Source organism: Ammospiza caudacuta, chromosome Z, assembly GCF_027887145.1.
Source record: "Ammospiza caudacuta isolate bAmmCau1 chromosome Z, bAmmCau1.pri, whole genome shotgun sequence".
In the NCBI taxonomy this organism is placed as follows: Eukaryota; Metazoa; Chordata; class Aves; order Passeriformes; family Passerellidae; genus Ammospiza; species Ammospiza caudacuta.
This window is the reverse complement of record NC_080632.1, coordinates 78913071-78933044: the sequence shown is the minus strand read 5'-3', so window position 1 is coordinate 78933044 and position 19974 is coordinate 78913071. Positions and strand designations below refer to the sequence as shown.

The window sequence follows — 19974 nt, the reverse complement described above, 5'->3', positions numbered from 1 at the left end:
AAACTCCAGAAGTCACGTCCAGTAATAAATCAAGCCGGGATCTGTCCCGGGACACAGGACCCAGAACATCTGCTTGGGCTGCAGGGAAGCCAGGCAGGCAAGGAGGGATCTCCCGGCCTTGCCTGGGGCCAGGCAAGAGACAGAGGCTTGGGCAGCTCAGCCACCCATGGGTGCTGAGCTCAGCAGTGCTCAGATGCCTGCAGAGGTGTCAGAGCACCTGGGGTTCAGCAGGGAGCTGCTCTCAGGGCTGAGGGGTTTAACAGGCATCCTCTGTCAGCCTCTCCATCCTCAGTAGCCTTCCTTGACTGCTGTGTGCTTCCATTTCCCTGTAAGGTGACTGTAAGGTGGCACAGGATGCTTTCCTCCCATCAACCACTTTTCCCAAGCCTTGCAGCAATTCCCACGTGGGCAGGCAACTCCTGCATCATTTCAGAGCCTAGGCATGGTGTAGGTGTCACCAGGAAGGGAGGCCCACTGCCCAGTTCCAGGGCAGCAGGAATTAGTATGTTTATGGGGCTAGTGGTGAAATGAGAGACAAATCCCACAATAACTCCACTGGGACCAGCAACGCATCCATTCTGTGTACAGACTTTGAAGGTATTAAGTGCTAAGGATTTTGGTTTGACATCTGAATGCAGCTGCATTGTTGTGAGAAGCCCTTGCAGGTTATTGCTCCAGACCAAACTTCCATAAATAATCTATTGCCTTGGGTGTAGTGCTTTGGAAGGGGCGGTGAATGTTTGTTTTGCTGATTTAAGCATTCCCGTCCTCTTCTTCCTTTTCCCCTTCCCTGGAAAATGGATCCTATTAAACACTGCAGATGACACAACTCATGCCAATACATTTGCAACCCATTTTGGCTCATAGCGACAGCTGCTTTCGAGCTACAGACTTCCTCAAGTGTCCAAGAAAAGCATCAGCATGGGGGTGGAACAAAGACAGTGCATCTGCCCGGTGGGTCCTGGCCCTGTTCTTGCCTTTCCATCCCATATTAGTGCAGAAAGCAGGACAGAAAGCCGTCAAGATGCATGTGTGAGTTAGGAACCCAAAAGTCATTTGATCTTCACTGTGCTGGGCCATGGTTTGAGCTGTTCTGCCATAAAGCCATGGGTGCTGCTGTGGGATCTGCTTTCCAGAAATGTCTCTGAACAACCTTCTGGGCATGGGGCAGGTACCAATGCAATTTCTCCAGCACCTCCCTCTGTCAGGCAAACCCCAAGTCTTCCCATACTGGGTCCTGGCCAGGTTCAATCTCATGTCATCACTGGAAAGGGCCAAAACTTTGGCAGCACCACAGCATTTCCCCACTTATTCCAGATGTGTTGCCTTCCTTCCCATGCTACTGGTGACTTATACATCACAGGACAGACCTAACTGCATTGGCATTAACCCAGTCAGAGGTGTTTTTTCTGCTCCAGTAGAGGATGGCAAACTACTGGATAAACCCAGACTGCTCTGCCCTGTCTGGTTTTTGCCAGCACACCCTTGCAGCCCTCATCTGCAGCCAAGCCCTGTCTCTCAGACCTGTCCCAGCTGCTCACCTCATTTCAGAAGGATTGTGGGCCATCTGTGTGCACCAAGAGGAGAGTCCCTGTTGCAGGAGGTGTTTGCAGTGTGCTTCTGATTCATGATAGGGAAGTGGGGCTCGTGTGAGCCCAGCCACCACAGCATCCTTATGCTGCTGGCAAGATCCAGACCACGGGGCTTGCTCTTCACCTGTAATTTTCTGTGAAACGCTTCAGAGAGCACAGCAAAATCCTTCAGTGACTCTAATAACATTTCTCTCCAAAGCTCTAGGGTATTTCCCCCCCCATCCCTGTGAAGTCATGCTTCAGGTCTGCTGAAATCCTAGCAAATGCCTCCTAAAATCCCCTGGAGCCCCTGCGACAGTTTATTGAGTCCAGGACTGTTTGACCTTGGAGGGGGTGAGAAAGGGAGGGGAAGAAAGAGCAGCTCTAGGCTTCCCTGCCAAACTGCTTGATCCATTGCTGAGCCCTTGCAGGGACCACAACACAGCCAGAAATCTCTCCCAGACCATCAGTGGTATATCTGGGCACAGTGCCTTCCTCTCTCCTCTGCCCCAGGTCTCTCAAGCATCTCCCACTGTGCTGGGCAGTGCTGCTGCATGAACAATGTGCTGTGTTCCCTAAAAAAGCAGCAGTGCCCCAACCATTTGTGCATGGTGCCCATCCCAGCATCCTGGCCCCCTCATCCTGCCCAAAAAACGTCTGTGATCCTCTGGGTCTGAGCTCCTGCCCTGCTGTGGGTGCTTGGAGTGTGCAGGAAGGTTGCCCACCCTGCAGGAGCTCCGTGCTGGGGGCTCCCACCATTCCTCAGGAAATAATTAAAACACTGATAGCAATATTTTTACATGACAATAAGTGCTTCAAGTGCTTTTTATTTCTTCTTTGTTGTAAGCAAATCAGAGGATGCGTGGCAGGCTGCTGTCCTCCACGAGGTGGGAGAGGCTATGCTGAGCATCCAGATTATCACTGTCAGGGCAGGCTTGGCAAGGATGCTGCTACTGCCACTGATCCGGTGCTGATGCTCTCAGGGAAGGTGTGTTTGCTTCTGGGGTTTCATTGTTAAAAGGCCATCGATAAATTACAGGGAGTCCGGAGGAAAATTGATTAAAGAATTAAAAGATATCCTATGACCTAAAGGGGAGATTAGGGGAATTTAGTGAGGTGCTTGCTGCGGAGTGGAGCTGGGGATGGTAGGGAGGGAGCAAAATGAAAACAACCTTGCAAAGGTGGTGATTAGAGCAGGTGGAAACGATCTCTGTGAGTAAGTGAATTGGTTTGTGGCTCACGTTTTGTTTTGCAAATGCCAGGCTCTCACACACGGTGAAAAGAGGCTCCCCAAGCTGGAGCTGCCCTGGCCACGCATGGCACAAACATCCCCTGGGGTCTGCCCACTGCTGCTGGCGGGGATTTAAGCAGCGAGCCAGGATTTGAGGAAGATGAGCGTCGTGTTCATAAAGCAAAGGGCCTTTTTTTAGCTCAATTTCTTTACAGATGGGCTGGATAATGGGACCTCCCTTGAAGCCAGCTGAGTTAAGGACACGGCTATTACTTCCAAATGCAGTGAAGTTCGGAGCTGTGTGACTTACATCATCCCAAGGACCTCATTGCCTTAAGAAAAGAATGAGGCCAGGGTCTGATTGAGGCCTGAGGATAAAAAAACAGACATTAGTAAAGAGAGCAGTGCTGTTGAGTAGTGCTATTAGCTGAGCTGGTATTGCAGCCACACGCCTCCTGAAATGTCACACACTTTTGTTTTTCATCTGCTTGGACACATTTTGGGTGAGCTACAGAGACTGATGATCTTCCTGCCTCCACCCCTAGGTACCAATAGCACAGGGGAAATTTCAGCTTGAACTGGGAACACTCCTACTGTTAGTGACATGTCTGATATTTTCTCAAAGACAGAGAGTGAGCAGTTAAGGACTGGTGTGGAGACCTCATTCCTTATGATGAATGAGGCATCTTCCCAAATGCCTGTCATTATTGGGCTATCATCATCCCTGAGCAGCCAGAATAACACCACAAACCAGAGCCACCCCTGTGGTGTCCATCTCAGCTCCAGTGCTGTGATTTTTCCAGACTTCATCATGCAGAAGCACAGGTGGGATGAGTCAGGTGGCTTCTCTGGATGTACCAAAGGAGGCTGACTGCTGCTGGGAGGACTCTCGCATATCCAGGGTGGGAATAGCATGGGGAGAAGCTCCTTCTGGTCCTGGGTCAGTTCTCTACACCCACCTCCAGCATCTCCTTTGGCTCCAGCCCAGCTGTTTTTGCAAGGAGCCTGCAGGTGGTTTCCCAGCAGGACTGCAACAATGACCTGAAGCTGGGCAAAGCCACCAGCATTGCAGGGGACAGGGCTTTCCACACTCACAGCACGGTCCTGGCAGCTGAGGGACAGGCACAGGCTGCAGATCAGCCCCAGGAGCAGAGCAGCATCTCACCAGGAGATCACCAGGAGCAGAAGGGCAGCCCCAAGGATGTGAGTCACTGGCCAGGGGATGCTGAGTCTGTGTGAGCAGACCCAAATGCCATCAGGATGGGCAAACACAGGATGAGCAAATGGCTCTGCCTGTGCACACATCTGGTGTGCTGTGTATTACAGATGCCCACTTTTAAACCCCCTGTCCTGGCTGAATCCAAAGCAGAGCAGTCAGTACAGGCTCAAGGGCACCATGGGTCTGTCCTGTGAGGGGATGGAAGAACAGACTGTGACATATTCCTAGCAGAACACATGAGTGAGAGGGTGGTTTTCAATAAGTGCTGAAGGAAAGGAACTTTATATGCAAAAGCCAGTGCTAGTATGAGGAGAAAGGGCGTAGGGGGTATATCTGCTTACTAACCACTCCCATCACTCCTCCTGCCCAGACAGGAGAAACCCAAAAATATTCTCTGTGCTGCCAAGAGAGTCAGAAACCTCTTTCGGAAACCTCTCCATTTCCCATGGGTGAGAGGCCTCTCTGCCAGCAGGTACTTCCCTCACTGGGGAAGAGGAGAGCAGGGAAGGGGACATAACCAGGCTGCATGTCAAGAGAGATGAAGAGAGCAGAGGCATTTCTGGAGAGCTGCTGCCTGTTAAAGGCAGCCCACACTCCCCCACGGGGAGATAGCTGGTAATATTCGTGGCTAGCTTGTTGCTCAGTGCATGACAAAGTGCTTATAGCTTCCCTCCAGAGGCTCCTCCTGGATAAATCTACAACTTCCAGGAGTTCTGGTGGGACAGCTTCGCCAAGGATACATGGCTGTTGATGGTCCCAGTTGTGTCTGATCACACCTGGTATTTTCCCTGTCTCCTCCATCTGGAGAGAGGATGGATTGCTTTCTTGTAGCTGTTAAATAAGGTGGTGAAGGGGGCAGGGGCATTGCATGGTGTAGGCTGTGCAGTGAATTTCTGCCTGGAGCTGGGGAAAGTGGGAGAAGGGAGTGATGAGTTCTCTGCTGCATGCATGGCAGGCATGAAGGCAGGGGATCCTTGGGGTCCACAATACCTGAAGAACTCCTGGGATCACCCTGCATTCCCCCTGCACGACCTAAAAAGGCACAGCTCTCCCTCTCAGCACTCAGGGAGGTTTCCTCTCTATGGCTTCTCCAGCTGAGCTCCCAAAGGAGATTGTTGGGGCTTTGCAGGCTGCTCTGGTCAAACCTTTTATCACAGAGAGCCAAGGAAGGCAGCTGCTTCTCCCTGGAGACCTGGGCTGTGATGTGCTCCCATGTGCACCCACCTCCACCTCCCTGGGGTGGGCAGCAGCTGCTGGGGAACCCATGAGTTGCGAGGAAGCATCTTGTGCCTGCATTGCCTGGGCACACTGCATCCAGCCCCATGTCGAGGAGAACAGTCCCCTGGAAGGAGAAATTAATTTGGCAGGGACTGGAAAACCCCATGTAATTCATGCCCTTCATCTTTCCCAGCCATTTTCAGAGAGACAGGCCCAGGATTTGGCTGGGTGGGAGCTGCAGGCTCATGAAGCTCTCCTCTCCAATCCCAGCCGTGGAAAGCCCTGAGAATGTGCAGGCACTGAGAGCACGTCAGCCCCCTGCTCCCCTTCCCCGCTGCCTGGGCATGGCAGAGTGGCATCCCGGGATGCTCCAGCCCTGAGCTGTAGGCAGGGAAAGCCTCCCGAGGCCCCTTTTGCCGGCACTTTCCCCTCGTTTGCTGCACGCTCCCTCACCCCGGCCCGCTCTCCAGGTCTGCAGGAGCTGGACGGGGGCCCGGCACAGTCAATCCCCGAGCAGCCGGTAACGAGGTTCGGTCATCACTGCCCGGGGCTATGTGCGAACCGGTGACCTGGCTCTGAAATGGTTTATGTTACATGCAAATCCCCTCGCAGAGGTGTTGGGGGAGGAAAAGCCGGCCTCGCCGTGAACTCCCCGGGCTGATGAGCAAACCCCAGCGCTGCAGCGAGCTTCCCGTGCCCGGCGCGGCGCTGCCGCATCCCGCCGCATCCCGGGTACCATCCCCGGGGTACCACAGCGAGCACCGCGGCCCCGGCCCCGCTCCAGGGCTGGCGGTGCTACTGTTATACACAAAACAATAATCAGCTGCCGTAACGAGGATGCAGAGTAGCTGAGCTGGCTTCCCTGCTGTTGTGCCGGCTCCAAGTGGAAACAGCTGCATTTGGTTTGGTTAAATGTTTTATTTACTCACAATTATCCCAGATAACAGGTTTGTGTTCGTTTGTTCAATATTTAATATTGTTTCAGAGCAAAGCTGCTCTTTGGTTTCTGGAGGAGGACTGCGGTGGGTCAGAAAGGATTTCCTGCTGTGGTGTGGTCCCAAGTGAAGGGTGGAGGTGTCCTGCGTCCCTGCTGTGCATCTCTCCCTAAGGCACCTGGCCTGGAATTCTGCCCCATGGGAATAAAGTCACCTCCAGGAGCACAGCTGGGTTTGGAGTGCTGGTGTGCTCAGCAGGATGGGCATTTCCCTGGGACAGCAATGCTGCCAAGCACCAGGGCTGCCAGAGGGAATGGGAACAAGAGAGTCTGTCATGGGTTTGGGATGCCAGATGGCTTCTCCTGCCTAAATCACCTTCCCCTAGCATCCTGCACCTTGGGGAGCACCTCCAGCAAAGGCTGCCATTCCAGAGAAACAGCCCACCCTGTGTCAGGGTTGCCAGAGCCCCTCTGCTCTTGCTCTTCCCTCTCACAGATCAATGGTGTGAGGTTTGCTTGATAATTTTCCAGAGGCTGGAGAATGGTCGAGTTTGAAGAGCAGCTCTGCTGTGCTGGAAGCAGCATGGCCTCATGCACTGCAGGATGGTGCAAACTCCAGTGAGCCTGTGATCACACTGGGAACTTGCCCTGCCACTTTGGCTTAAAGTGGGATCCTTCTCTTCTCTCTTCTCTCTTCTCTCTTCTCTCTTCTCTCTTCTCTCTTCTCTCTTCTCTCTTCTCTCTTCTCTCTTCTCTCTTCTCTCTCCTCTCTTCTCCCAAAAATTTACAACATTGCCTCTTGCCATGCTCACTGAATTTTCTGCAAGGGAAATGAGAAAATCCATAGCTTGGTTTATGAGCCCCAATCAGTGTAAAACAGGGCCTTTTAGAAATTTATCTGTTGCTGAGTCCACCTTTTTCTCCAGCACCTTCTTGGGGAATAAATTCTTGCTCTTTGAGGCTGGGGAGATGGCTCTTAGGTGGCAGCAGGGCCAGGGGTCTTTGGCTGCAGCTGCAGGTGTCCCTGGCCCATTTTGGGAGCTACCAGGGAGGTGCTGCAGTGTTGAGTCTGAGCGCTGGGCTGGATGCTGGCTGAATGTGGGCAGCTCTGGTGATCACTTGGGGTACCTCACACTCCAGAGGGATATATCTTCAGTGTCAAATTTCAAGGGAAAGGAATGTTCCCCAGAAAATGTCCATTTGCTAAGCTTGGGGTGGCTTAGACTGAAAGGGAGAGACTTAAACCCTGTCTGCATCACTTGCCCAGGTCACCCAGAAGGTCAGTGAGAAACAAACCCATCTCATCCTGTGCACCTGCCCCCCTGGGTTCTCTAATTCTCTCTCAAATGAATGTTGCTGCATCAACTAAAAAAAAAAAAAAAAAAAAAAAAAACAAACAAAACAACAAACAACAACACAAAACCAACAAATTTAAAACACCTGCTTTACCCTTCTTGAAGAAGTGGTGGTTATGAGCATGATGTTCCCAGAACATAGGGAGCATCACCTGCTGTCCTCCACACCCCTTCTAATCCTCACACTTATCCAAGAAGAACAGATGGTCAAGGGAAAACAGAACAAATTCAAAGCCTCACCTCCCTCTCTTCCTCCAGCAACAAAACACAGTTGCACCCAAACATTTGGGTCCATGGAGGGACTGTCCCCAGCCACAGCCATGCTGCACTCCAGCTCAGGTGGCACATGGCAGACAGATGCTCCCCTGATACACCTGGCAGTAGAAATATGATTTATTCATCATTGTTTTCTTTGTTGTTTCCTACCAGCCTCCTGTACACAAACAGGCTTTTAGAAAAGCAGCATTAGATAAATAATACATCGTGCTGGCAGCCAGCATGTGCATAACAAAAGCATCTGTGTGGATGCGTGTGTGGAATAGCAAAGTCTGCTGCTCCCGTGCCCACGTGCTCAGTGCTGGCATCTCATGCCCAGGTGGGTTCCTATTGTGCTGTCCAAGCCTCTGCAGCTTTGCTTTTGGTCAGTTGGGTGGCTTTTTCTCTGTATTCTGTATTTCACACCACAGCACTGGTGTGAAAAAAAGTCACTGGGTGATGCCAAACTCCTGCTGTTTGCACCCCACGTGCCCACTGGACCAGTGCCCACTGCTCCTGCCATGGGCACCTGGGGTGCAAACAGCAGGAGTTTGGCAGCAGAACAGCACTGGTTGTGGGGCAGCACAGGGCTCCTGCCCGTGTGCAGACAGGCTGCGTCACAGCTGTACCTCTAGCTCGAGCACATGCTGCTGCCATGGACCCTGGAGCTTTTGCTGGCCCCAGACCGAGATGATGAGTTATGCAGGTGACCCCAAAAGCACACCATGGGCTCATTATCCCCCATCAGCCCAGCGCCTGAATGTGCCCCGAGTGCACCAGAAAAAATACCTCCTACAGAAGTGTTTGAGAGGCCTCTTAAAACTTTTATTGGTGCTATTTTTTGTATCCCTCCACCTGTGGAGCAAGGCATCTTTAGTGCATTCAGCCCTCAGCAGGAGAGGAAAATTATAACTGATCCATTTCAGAAACCTCTAAAAGTGACCTAAAATAACTTTTCTATATATAAAAGTGTCATGATTTTAATGTCCATTATCTCATGACCTAGCAGAGCTAGGAAAAGCTCTTGTAGATCATTTTTAGTGGTTTCTAAAATGGATTGGTCACAGTTTTCCCCTGCACAGTGGGACTGAGGGTACAAGGACAACTGGGCTTTAGAGATGAGGAGGGAAACAAAAATCGGTTTCTGTGCTGGTGTATCCAAAACTGTTTCATCCTCCAGGACTACTGGTGGTGCTGTCCCCCGCAGAGCAGAAGTTCTGAAGCTGGTCAAGTGACAGCTATTTCCAAAAAGCTGTAGAGACAAAGTTAAATGGATGCAAAGCATGAGGCTGGGAAAGCCAGCTCTATCCATGCTACTGGCCTTTTCAGGGATCTGCAGGGACAGTGACTCTGGCACCAGCTTTCACTGCTGTGGCAGACCCAGATTTTGCTGGAGCATCTCACAGTTTGTGAGCCACGTGCCCAGATGGGATGTGCTCAGCTCTGAGCCTTTCCTCACCTCACCCAGGGCTTTTGCAGTGAGGCTGGTTGCAACCCAAGCCTCTGGGAAGCTGCCACAGCCAGGCATTAAGCATGCTGGGTTTTCAGAGAGGACATCCACAGAGCACATCGGAGAAGTGGCTCCCTGCCATGCAAGAGGTTAATAGACAGATTAGAGAGGGCAGGCGCTGTTTGTGGCAGAAAGAAAAGGGCTCTGCTTTTACACAGTTCAGCAGCTCTATGAGGCAACACGGGTGTAAATATTTGCCAGAATTAGGGAGGCTGTGTGCAGGAGCCCAGGGAGGAGTGCCCGAGTAGCTCAACCTATTGTTTGGGCTGTTTGTGATGTGGCGCAGGTGCTGAGAGCTGGACATCATCTGGGGGAGGATGGAGAAGGTTGGAGCAGGACACCCCACACCCAGCAGCACTGCCTAAAACCTCAGAGCAGAAAAAGCCTTTAATGCTGCTCCCTTGATGGCTTTGTTTTCCTCCACTGCCTTTCTTGCTCTCTCTGTTGGCCTGATGGGCTGGCCCACCTCCAAAGACAGCATTACAGCACGCTGGATCGATTGGAGCCTGCAATTTTATTTGCTGTCTTTAAGAGCCTTTGATGGGCAGCCTGAGCCGTGCCAGTGAGCGCCTTTCCTGGGAGAGGAGGGGAGAGGAACAAGGTTGCAGGCTGCCATCTCCCATGGGAGGATGAGGAACCTGCCACCAGCTTGGAGAACACACCAAGGCTGGGTGGGCAAAGAGGGCCCTCCTGATGCAGCAAGGCAGCTGGGAAGGGGTTGCAGCTCCATCCTTTGTGGTGCCTGGCAGTGGTGGCCACGGTCGCCCATGTGTGCCATGGTCACAGCCCCCAGTGGCACACTGCATGGGCCTCACACTCTGCCATGAACCTTCTGCCCATCAAGGTGGAAAAGGGGATATCTGCCTGACAGAAAAAGAGGGCAAAGGTTGGGCTGAGACAGGCTCCATACAGCAGCTTCCCTTGGGCTGCATCTGTCCTTGAACTCTGCATAGGGAGGGCAGAGATTTGAGGGTCACTTTATTTCCCTTCCCCAGGCTCTCCTTCCTCCTCTGGCTTGCTGAAAGACACCAGAGGCTAAGAGGTGGAGCAGGCTGGACACAAAAGGTTGGGGCTGCTCTTGGGGGCCAGCCTTGAAGCAGAGGGCAGGATTTTCACGGCACTCAATGCTGTGGAAATGGGGCACGTTCAAAGGCTGCTGCAGAGAGGGGATCGAAGCGGGATGCAGGATGCGCAGCCCTCCCTCCTCCTCCCAGCCAAACGAACCTGGAGGAGTGAGCCCGCCCCAGCCTCCTCAGCGGAGGAGTTAGCACAGATCACCAAGAGCCAGATCCGCCGTGATACTGGAGACAACAGAGATAAATTATCCTGAGATGGACTAATTGCGGCGCATAGCAGTGCAGCATCTTGGGCCGCGCCAGTAGGGCTGCACCCTGCAGGACTCCAGGAATGCTCGAAAAAGCCCCGCCTGCTTCAGCCCGGCTTCCCTGCGACTCCCGGTCCTGGGAGGAACAGCTGAGCACCAGCAGCAAGTGTGCGAGCCGCCCACGGTGGCATCCCCGGTGTCCCCAGCATCCCCGAGCAGCAGTGCCAGCCCCATCCCGCTTTGCCGGGCAGGTGCTGCTAGCCCACAGTGCCACCACGCGGTCACCCGGCACCCAGAGGCTGTCCCCACCCCCCCTGCACCCCTTCAGCCCCCTCGGGAGACCCCCGACCCCGCATTGCACCCCGCAAACAGCAATGCTGCCCTTGCCCAGGGCGGGCAGGGAAGGGGTTAAGGAGCCTGCGGGGAGGAGGAAGAGGATGGCGCTGTATCAGGGATCAGGCCCTTGTCTCTGGCTTTGCGATTAGCCATTTTGTTTGGACGTGGAGGGTCTGCTTGAATAATTTAACCCGGAGGCTCATTAACCAGGCTCTGGCCTTCGTCTGCCGGCTGAAGGCTGAAATGGCCATTAGGAGGAGCACGGAGCGGAGCGGCACAGCCCTCCCTCCTTCCCTCCCTCCCGCCGGCCCCCTCCGCCTCCGCTCCCGCTCCCTCTCCTCCTTGCTCCCTGACTCTGCTGCACTTGGCTCCCTTATCAGCTGCTTGCCCTCCAAGCCCTGCCCCAGGGTTGCACAAGGCCTGTGCCTCAGTTTCCCCGCTGTAGACCGTGGTAGGCTGTAGGCTCCAGCCGCAGGTGGGGCTCGTTCCCGAGAAAGCTGTGCCCCAGCGTGTGCCGTACCAGTGACACCCGGGCTCCGGGGCTGGAGAGGCTCCGGGGCTGGAGAGGCTCCGGGGCTGCCGGGTCTGCTCGGTTTGATTCAAAAAGCCTGCTGGGAAAGAAGAGCAGGTCCTGGGATATTCCCAGTGGATGGATGGGGATGAGGGCTGACGAAGGAAGGGGAAGAGGGAGCCCCACAGGATCAGACAGCCTTTCCAAGGGGAATCCTGGTGCACATCCAGCCCAGAGAGTGTATTTTATGGCAAGGCACTGTGCCAGGGTGCTGTTCTTAACAATCAGTGCAAGTGCCTGGGTACCAAGAAGAGTTGACTTTGGTGTCAGATCAGGTAAGGTTTTTACCCACAAGGGCAAAATTTATCTGCCAAAATGTATCAAATCTCATTCTTTGCATGCACCTTCCCTCAGCATTTCACAGAGCTTTCCTGCAGCCCTTGCTGTGCTCCTGCAGAAAGCAGAGTGCACTGCACATGCCTCCAGAAAAGCCAAGTACAGTGTGAACACTTCACTGGGTTTAAAATCCTCTCGTGCCTCCAACCTCTAGGATCAGCTGGTGAGGCCAGAGTGTTGCAGCCTAAATTGCTACTAGTAAAGTCCAAGGTAAAGAAGCAAAAATGACCTTTGCATAATATCCACAGATTATTAATTCAGGCACACGGTGAGATGTTCAGGTCCCAGCCCACACACGTGGAGAGTTCCCCTGTCCTTCTCCAGGGGCCTGGGGGCTGACCCTGGTCTCAGGGCAGTACAAAGATAAGGGCCAACCAGGGAAATGGGAGGCCGTGGCTCAGGAACGCCTGTGTTCAGACATAGGAACGGGGGAAGGAGCTAATGGGATGTAACTTAGGAGATGCCTCCCAAAGGTTCCACACCAGAGGAAGGCTGCTCCCCCTGGGTGCTCTCATCCTGTCTCCTTTTGCCTTTGGGACTCTTTGGAGGCAGTGAGCAGAGTCAGGGATGCTCTTCCCCATGCCAAAAGCATCAACACTGTTAGTCCTCTTGTAGAACTGGATTGTCTCCACTGGTTTTAGTTTCCTCCTCATCTTGGTCCTTCTTCTTCCCTTTGGTGACCTCTGATCATTTGCAGGACCATCCCTCAATAAGTTTATCACTCCTCAGGGATGTGGCAGAGAAAGCTGTGAGCAGTGTAGATTAATGGGGTCAAGAGAGCAGCACCTCCTCCTCATCAGCAACATCTCTGTCACAGCCTTGAAGACAACTTCCCCTGGTACCTGCAAACCATCTCTATCACTCCACCCCTCATTAGAAGCAGTGAGCTGCTCAAGGAGGTGAGGTTTGCACTGCCCAGCCCAAAGCAAGGTGCCATAGAGGACCTCAGCAGAAGACATGGGACAAAGATCCCCAGATCATTCCAACACAGACCAGGCTCCCCTTGCAAACTCTTCCCTCCCAGTGTGGCAGCACCTGGCAGTGGTGGGTCGTCCCTTTGCTCAGAACATGGTGATAAGCCCACCTCAGGAGGCTAATTAGGTTAATTACCCTTTCTCTTTCCCTGGCAGTGCCCCCGAAGGAGCCAGTGCTGATGTGCCGGTCCAACAACTACCCGAAGGGTTTCTACTGCAGCTGGCACCTACCCACTCCCACCTACATCCCCAACTCCTTCAACATCTCTGTCATGTAAGTGTCTGGGAATAAAGGGTGCAGCAGGGTGAGTTTCAATCCCCACAGCCTGGAGCAGGTCTCAGGTAGTGCCATGAAGTCTTGGGGCAGTGGGTCTGACCTGTGCTGAGCATATAGCATCAGAGTCCCAAAAGTGGGCATGGGGAAGGATTTTCTGAGGACATACAAACTGGATGTTTGGGACCAGGACTTTGTGCCAAGAAAGTTTCAATTTCCTTAGAAGGGACCAGGAAAGTCCCCATTCCCCAGGTCCCCTTTCCCTGCTTCCCAAGACCATCATCTCTGCACCACTTGTCTGTAGTGGATGTTGTGCCCACTGTTTTTTGGCACATTTGGCACATCCATGCTCTTTCCTGGTGTAAGCTGGTTGTTGTTGGGCAGAAGCAGTGTCTCTCACCTAGAGCTGGCCATGGCATGGCATCATTCCCTACCCTGAGTCAGATTCTGGCACAGGTCTTATAGAGGCTGATGCCATGTATTATCTTCTGAGGTTGTGTCACCATCAGGAGACCTTGTTCCTCCCATGGGAGGGCCAGAGCCAAACCCAACCCCAGCAGGGTCCCATTCTTCCCTTGGGGCCAGCATGAGGATGTTCACTGAAGCCTCTGTGTAGGCCTGGGAGAAAACCTCATAGACAGGAGCCCACACAATTCCCTGGCAGGAGGAGAGCAGCCCTTAGGCTGCAGTGAGGGCTGGTGCATGGGGACCATTGTCTTAGTGGGCATGCAGAGCTGCACAGTCTGCCTCCTTCCTCCAGCAGCTTGGGTAACTGCATCCACAGGTAACAGCTCTCTCACCTCTGCATTCCAGACACGGCACAAAAGACATGGTGTGTGAGAAGGATGCCGTTCCCAAAAACAGGTGTCACATCAGATACCTCCAGCTCTTCTCGACAGTGAAGTACAAGGTGACGCTGACAGTCACAAATCCTCTGGGCAAAAACTTCACCACGCTCACCTTTGACGAGTTCGCCATAGGTAACTTCCACAGCAGCAGCGGGCGGTGCTGGGGCTGGCTTGCTCTGCATTGTCATCCCCTGGGAAAATGGGGAACGGAAGGGACTGGCTCTCTGGGTGGAGAATCTGCCTGTCCATGGAGATGGGGTCTGAGCCACTCTGGCCTCCTCCCTGTGCTCCTCCCATTCTCAGGGCCCTGCTGGTGCCTGAGCATCCTGGGGGAGCCAGGCAGGATGCCCACAGGCAGCCTCCATGCTGGTCCCATCAGTGGCCTGGTGTCACGTGTGATCCCACATCAGTGTCATGTGTGATCCCACTCCCAGTGGTCCAGATCACCCATGGTTGCCAAGTTCTTCCCTGTTTGGGATGCTGGGGAAAAAGCTGCCAGGTATTAGGGCAGAGAGCTGTGAAAATTGTGAGATCCAATGGTGTTGCCGTTCTTACCCCTCAGAGTGTCCCTAAAGGAGAGGTTTGGTGTTTGTGCTGGAAGCAGAGTCATGGGAATTAGGATTGGAAGAGAAATTGAAATGTCCCATTCTCTTGTCTCCATCCTTAGTCAGGATAAAGCTCTCCTATAGTCAAGTCCCCCCAGCCCTTACCTAATACTCTCCTAAAAGCCCTATTCCTTCTTTTGCACCTGTTCACTGCCCCACCAGGACAGCAGTGTGGGACAGGGAGCAACAGGCCCTGTGGGCTGGGGCATCCATGTCTCAGGCTATGCCACAGGGATGCTTCCCAACCATGTCCAAACCCAAAGCAGAGAAACTTCCCTGACTGCAGAGGGTGGGCATGCACTGAGCAATCCAGTGCCAAACACTGCCAAGCAAAGCAGGGAGCTCTCTTCACCATCCAAAGCTGGATTACAGCTGGTGCTGTGACATCCTCAAAGAAGAGGAAAAATAGGAGAGAATGGAGTTCATGAATACGCTGGAAAACAATTTTCTGGTTGCGAGTGGCAATTACTGAACCTGAAAAACAAATAAGTGAATAACTAAAGTGCAGCCAGTGGTTGGTCTTTGCCTTTGATGTGCTACACATCACAGCAAGGAGAAGCTGGAAGTGCTGGTGTGCAGGAAGAGGAGCTCCACTGCTCTACCAGATTTTCCTTTTGTATTCCAAATCTTGAAAAATATCTAACGAGGCACCCGGTCTGAACAGAGCAAGGAAATAACTTTGGAGTGGGACTGTCCTGCTGTGTGTCTGCAGCCATGGTCCATACCTGAAGCTTGTGTTCATCAGTGCTTTGGAAATGCTGATAACAAGGGAGGGCGCTTAGAAGGGAAGCGGTGGAATTTCAATCACTTGGGTGCCTTTAAATGGAAATTGTTGTGTTTGTGGAAGATACACTCCTTAAAAATGAGGGTAACCTCCAGCCTGCATGACCCAGGACAGCAATTATGCAACATTTTCCAAGTTCCTTGCATTCCCTCCTGCAGGAGTTCAGGGCACCTTCTTGTAACATCTGTATCCCACCCAAGCCCTGCCTAGCTTCCCAAACATCTGCTCCTCCATCCAGCACGCAAGGGCAGCTCCCCTGGGGAAGCACACCCAGCTGCAAGCCTCGGGCATCCCAACACCAGCACAAAGCTGGATCTAGCACAGCAGTTTGAACTCGGCCCAGGTCGGAGGAGTGGTGAGCAGAGGCCAGCACTGCCCCAGGCCAGCCCTTAGGACAGGTCTACTATTGCTGCCTCTTGCACAAGTGCCTGGAAGGGTGCAGGGTGCCTGGACACGTCTCAGCAGTGCACTGAGGGGTCACACCACCTGGCATCACCTGGCTCCAGGATGGCTCTTGGGGAAGGGGTGATGGGTTGGTGCTGATAGGCGAGGCCGTGTCCTGCACCAACCCACTCCCATGACCACTTCAGTATCCAGTGGCCTTAAAATCTCCATATTCTGCACAACTGTGAAATTCTCCTCCTCAGGATTTGGTACAGGTGCCATGCATCAGCAGCACAGACAGGGTGGTGACAGAGTGCTGAAGCAGGCAGTGGCAGGCTTAGCAGATCATTACAGCATCTGCTGCTGCTGACAACACCACCTACCCCAAGTGGAACTTCTCCTCATGCCATCCTGGTGTTAAGTGCACTGCATTGCTGCGTTTTGCTAGGCAGTTTTGCCCCAGGTTGCCTGCAGTCCTCACTGAAGCTTCAGTGTTTCTTCCAGCTTTCCTCTCTGCAGCTGCAATCCAGGACTGTGTCCCAGCGTGGGGAGTTGTGGAGATGTGGATCTAGCATCCAGTAGGTTCTCTGGGGATCTCCGCTGGCCCAATGAGCTCTCATATGGGAGATTTTTCTGGTTTCCCTTTGCTAGATGGAGAGTGGAAAACCTATAGCTCGGGGCAAAGCCGCTGCTTTGGCTCATTGAGAAAATGCTGAGTGGGAACATTGCAACATCTGCACACATCCTGCTAAAATGAAGAGACAGTGTCAGCCAGGACCTGTGTGATGCCTCTCCAGAAATCCCTGGGCTCTGGCTGTCAGAGCCTGCCTTGTGTTTTTCCCTTAGCCTAGAGAAAAACATCATGTCTTCTGCATGGAGGTTAAAGTGCAGCCACGTTGCCCCAGTCTCATGCCCTGCTGTGGACAGAGCAACCCAAAGCCAAGGAGAGGGCAGTGCAGGGCAGGCAGCTCTCCCTCCCAGCACCATCTGAGCTGGGAGAAGACCCTCTGCTGGGGCAGACCATCCATCCAGCCTGGGCAAGCACAAAAACCCCCTGGGAATGAGTGACCTCCTTTGGTTTTGCTTCTTCGCTCCTTTCTCCATCCCCGAAGTCGCCAGAAGAAAATCCCTCCCCCAGCCGCTGGGAAGATGGTCTCTAATTGAGTGGAAAATGACTGGTACTTTCTTTTGCTGTCCTGAGCCCATGCCTTGCTGACAGTCATGCCGTGCTGGTTATTAGCAGCCAGCTGCAAAGGGTCACTCTGCATTTCATTTTCAATGATGACTGGAAAAGCTTTTCCGGCCCTCTGGCCCCCATCTCCTATTGGTAGGAGATCCGGACTGCCTTCTTCCTCATCTTGCTCCTGCAAATTGTTTTCATAATTACATCTTCTGCAAAAGTATTAATATTAATAAAGGTGAGTGTGAGGAGGTTCTGCAGAGCCCTGCGGACATCAGGCTCCAGCCTCAGAGGGGAGGAAAAGGGACTGTAGGGAAGAGGACCTGGAGGCAGAGGAAGATGCCAGGGAGGAGTGAGGTGGTGTGTAAGGAGCTGCCACCTCCTTCATGATGGCTGGAACAGCATGGGGACATTTTTGGCTGACTAGGACACAACCACACTTGTGTTTCAGCCCAAGAGGTGTTTTTTGCATTCCCCAGGAAAGCCAGGACAGCACCACCGTGCAGCAACATCCGCATCCTGCCTCAGCACCTTTCTCCTCATACGATCCTGGGGAAAAATATGAGAAGATGCACAGCATTAAAATGAGGAAGGCAGCCTTTGATGGAGCCTTGCAGGTGTGGGTACCTTCATCAAATGCGCTGCCCATGCCTTGTGTGACCTTGAGAAGGTCATCTGATCCTTCCAATTCCAGCTCTGGGCTGATGAAGATGCAGAGCATCTCGGAGAGGCTGCATGATGCCCATGTCTGTATGAAATTCAGAGTCTCTGAACACAGGTATACAGTTGCCTAAGCAGAAGGTCAGTTCAATTCATACTACTTAGGAAGGCAGAATTAAATTACCTAGACTGACATTTGGCTAAGACATGGAGTTTAATATCCCTCTGCTCATGGAAAATGCCAGGGGATATTTAATGGCCGCAAGGGATCCATTTTAGTGCTTGTTGGAGAGACGGGATGGGCGACGGGCCGCTCCATGCCACAGGGCCTCAGCTGCCTTTCTGAACCACCAGATTCATTTTGAGACATGTCTGACAACAGCCAGGGGCGATGGATAGCTGAAGACTCACAGTTAACAGGCGTGAGCGTGCAGCGCCTTAAGGAGAAGCTGCTCCCTGATGCTCTTCTTGCACTTCAAGCCCTGTCTTAGACACAGCAGCCAAAAACCAAGAGGGAAGAGCTGTGAGTAGCCTCCTGGCCAAGTCGCCTTCCCGGGAATGTCTGATAATGCTCCCTTAGCTCTGCAGGATAATATTACATCTGGTTTTATAGCCGCTTAACCAGTACTCAGCCTAATGCCCATCATCCATTATTATTATTACTATTACTGCTTTTATTATGTTACTGCCTGCAGGCCCTCAGTGAGGACAGGGCTCTATTATGCTGGCTGATGTACAGCCAGACAGCCCCTGCCTCACCATGTGCAGGCTGAATGGAGGCAGACAAAGGCTGGGGAAGGAGGTGCACTCGTCCCTGTCTGCAGGGTATAAAGGATTCCTTCAAGGTCATACAGAAATCAGAAAGCTGGACACAGCCTGTCTCCCCTCACTCCTCAGCTGCCCCCGTGGGACCAGTCCAGGTGTTTCCTGTGATGAGCACAGCAGGATGAGGTCTGTCCTAAGAGATACAGGTTTGTCCTCTCTGGACTGGCTGCCAGAGGTATAGGCCCCTCTCCTGGCTGTTGTGTCCCTGCTGCCTTGGAAGGACATGGCAGGAACAGTTTTGGCTTTGTGACTTTGGAGGGATTGGCCTTGCTGTGCTCTTTAGCCTGGGCAGGAATCCTGGGGATGGAGGGACACATGAGGAGGTACCAGGGACTTTTGGTTTTCCCGTTTATCTGCTGAGCTGTTTGAATAGCAGCTGGGAACATGAAACTGCAGCCAGGGCAGCCTTCCTTTGTGCACCAGCAACAGTGTCCAACTCACAGGAGAGAGGCTAGGTGTCACATCCCTGCAAAATGGGCAGGTGACTCCCACCTCAGCCTCAGGGCACTTTTTTCCTGACTTCCTTTAGCAGTCACAGTAGTATTTCTCATTGCTGCCCAAGCACATTTGCTATGCCCAACTGAATTTAATCATGCCTTCAGGCTGGCATGCTAAAAACCAGGGCCAGGCCCCCTGCATTACCCCAGGGAGTATCCATTGCATCCATCCCTAGCCCGGCACTTTCCTTCCCACCTCCTCGCTGCAGAGCTGCAGTTCGCAGTCATCTGTATTCGTTCAGCCAAACAGACTTTTGTTTTGCAAACCCATCCTACTGAGCCAATGCTGGATTTATACTTTTCTGTATGTGTTTGGACTCCAAGTCCCTGTCGATGGAAGCTGATGTCCAGCCCCAGCCCTGGGATTCAGAGTGAGCAGAGGAATTGCAGAGCCATCTGGAGTAGCTCAGCACAGCACAGCCCCAGAGAAGCATTCCTGCTGCCAAGGATAAAGCTGTAAATGGAAAATTGCACCCCGTCCTGCCACAGAGAGGAGCCTGTGGGAGCTGGGAGGGGGCACTGGGCACTGTGGTCAGGCTCACCAGCTGGCCAGCCATTGCCAGAGTCTCTGGGAGCAGCCTCTGAGCCTGAAATGACATTGGGAAGGAGGAAGCTGTCCAGCCCTACTGGCACTCACTGTGACAGAGGGAAGGTGGTGAAAGCCAGGTGGTGGTGAAGATGATGGTGATGATGGCACACACACAGCAGGGTGTGTGCCTGGGTGCTGAGCAAGAGGAGGCTGGGGAGACAGAGGTAGTGGTGGGCCTGTCTCAGGGGAAGCAGGTCCCACTGAGGTAGCTGGGCTGTGGCTTCACTTCAGCACCCTCTCTGCCTCACCTGCAGACAAGGAAGTGAGTTCCCAAAGCACCACAGGCTGGTTTCTCCTGAGAGGGGCAAGCAGAGGCAGTGCAGGGACAGTTGCTGCAATGCCACCATCATTCTGGAGCAGGGGTGGCAGCAAGCAGCTCACACGTGACTGCACTTGCCCCAGACTGGCCAGGCATCAGCGCCTGGTCCCATTTGAGTGAGGGAAAGATGTCTTTCACACATTGGGCAGGGCTGCAGGCAGGCTCGGGTAATGAG

At 53.1% G+C, this 19974-nt stretch overlaps 1 protein-coding gene across 1 annotated transcript in view; it reads left to right on the top strand.

Annotated features, from left to right (window-relative positions):
* Positions 1-19974, top strand: part of CNTFR (ciliary neurotrophic factor receptor) — a 202619-nt gene that overhangs the window by 167729 nt on the left and 14916 nt on the right. Inside the window, exons 6-7 of the mRNA XM_058824079.1 lie at positions 12991-13108; positions 13922-14088. Of these exons, the coding sequence (XP_058680062.1) occupies positions 12991-13108; positions 13922-14088 (285 nt within the window). The remainder of the gene's footprint in view (positions 1-12990; positions 13109-13921; positions 14089-19974) is intronic.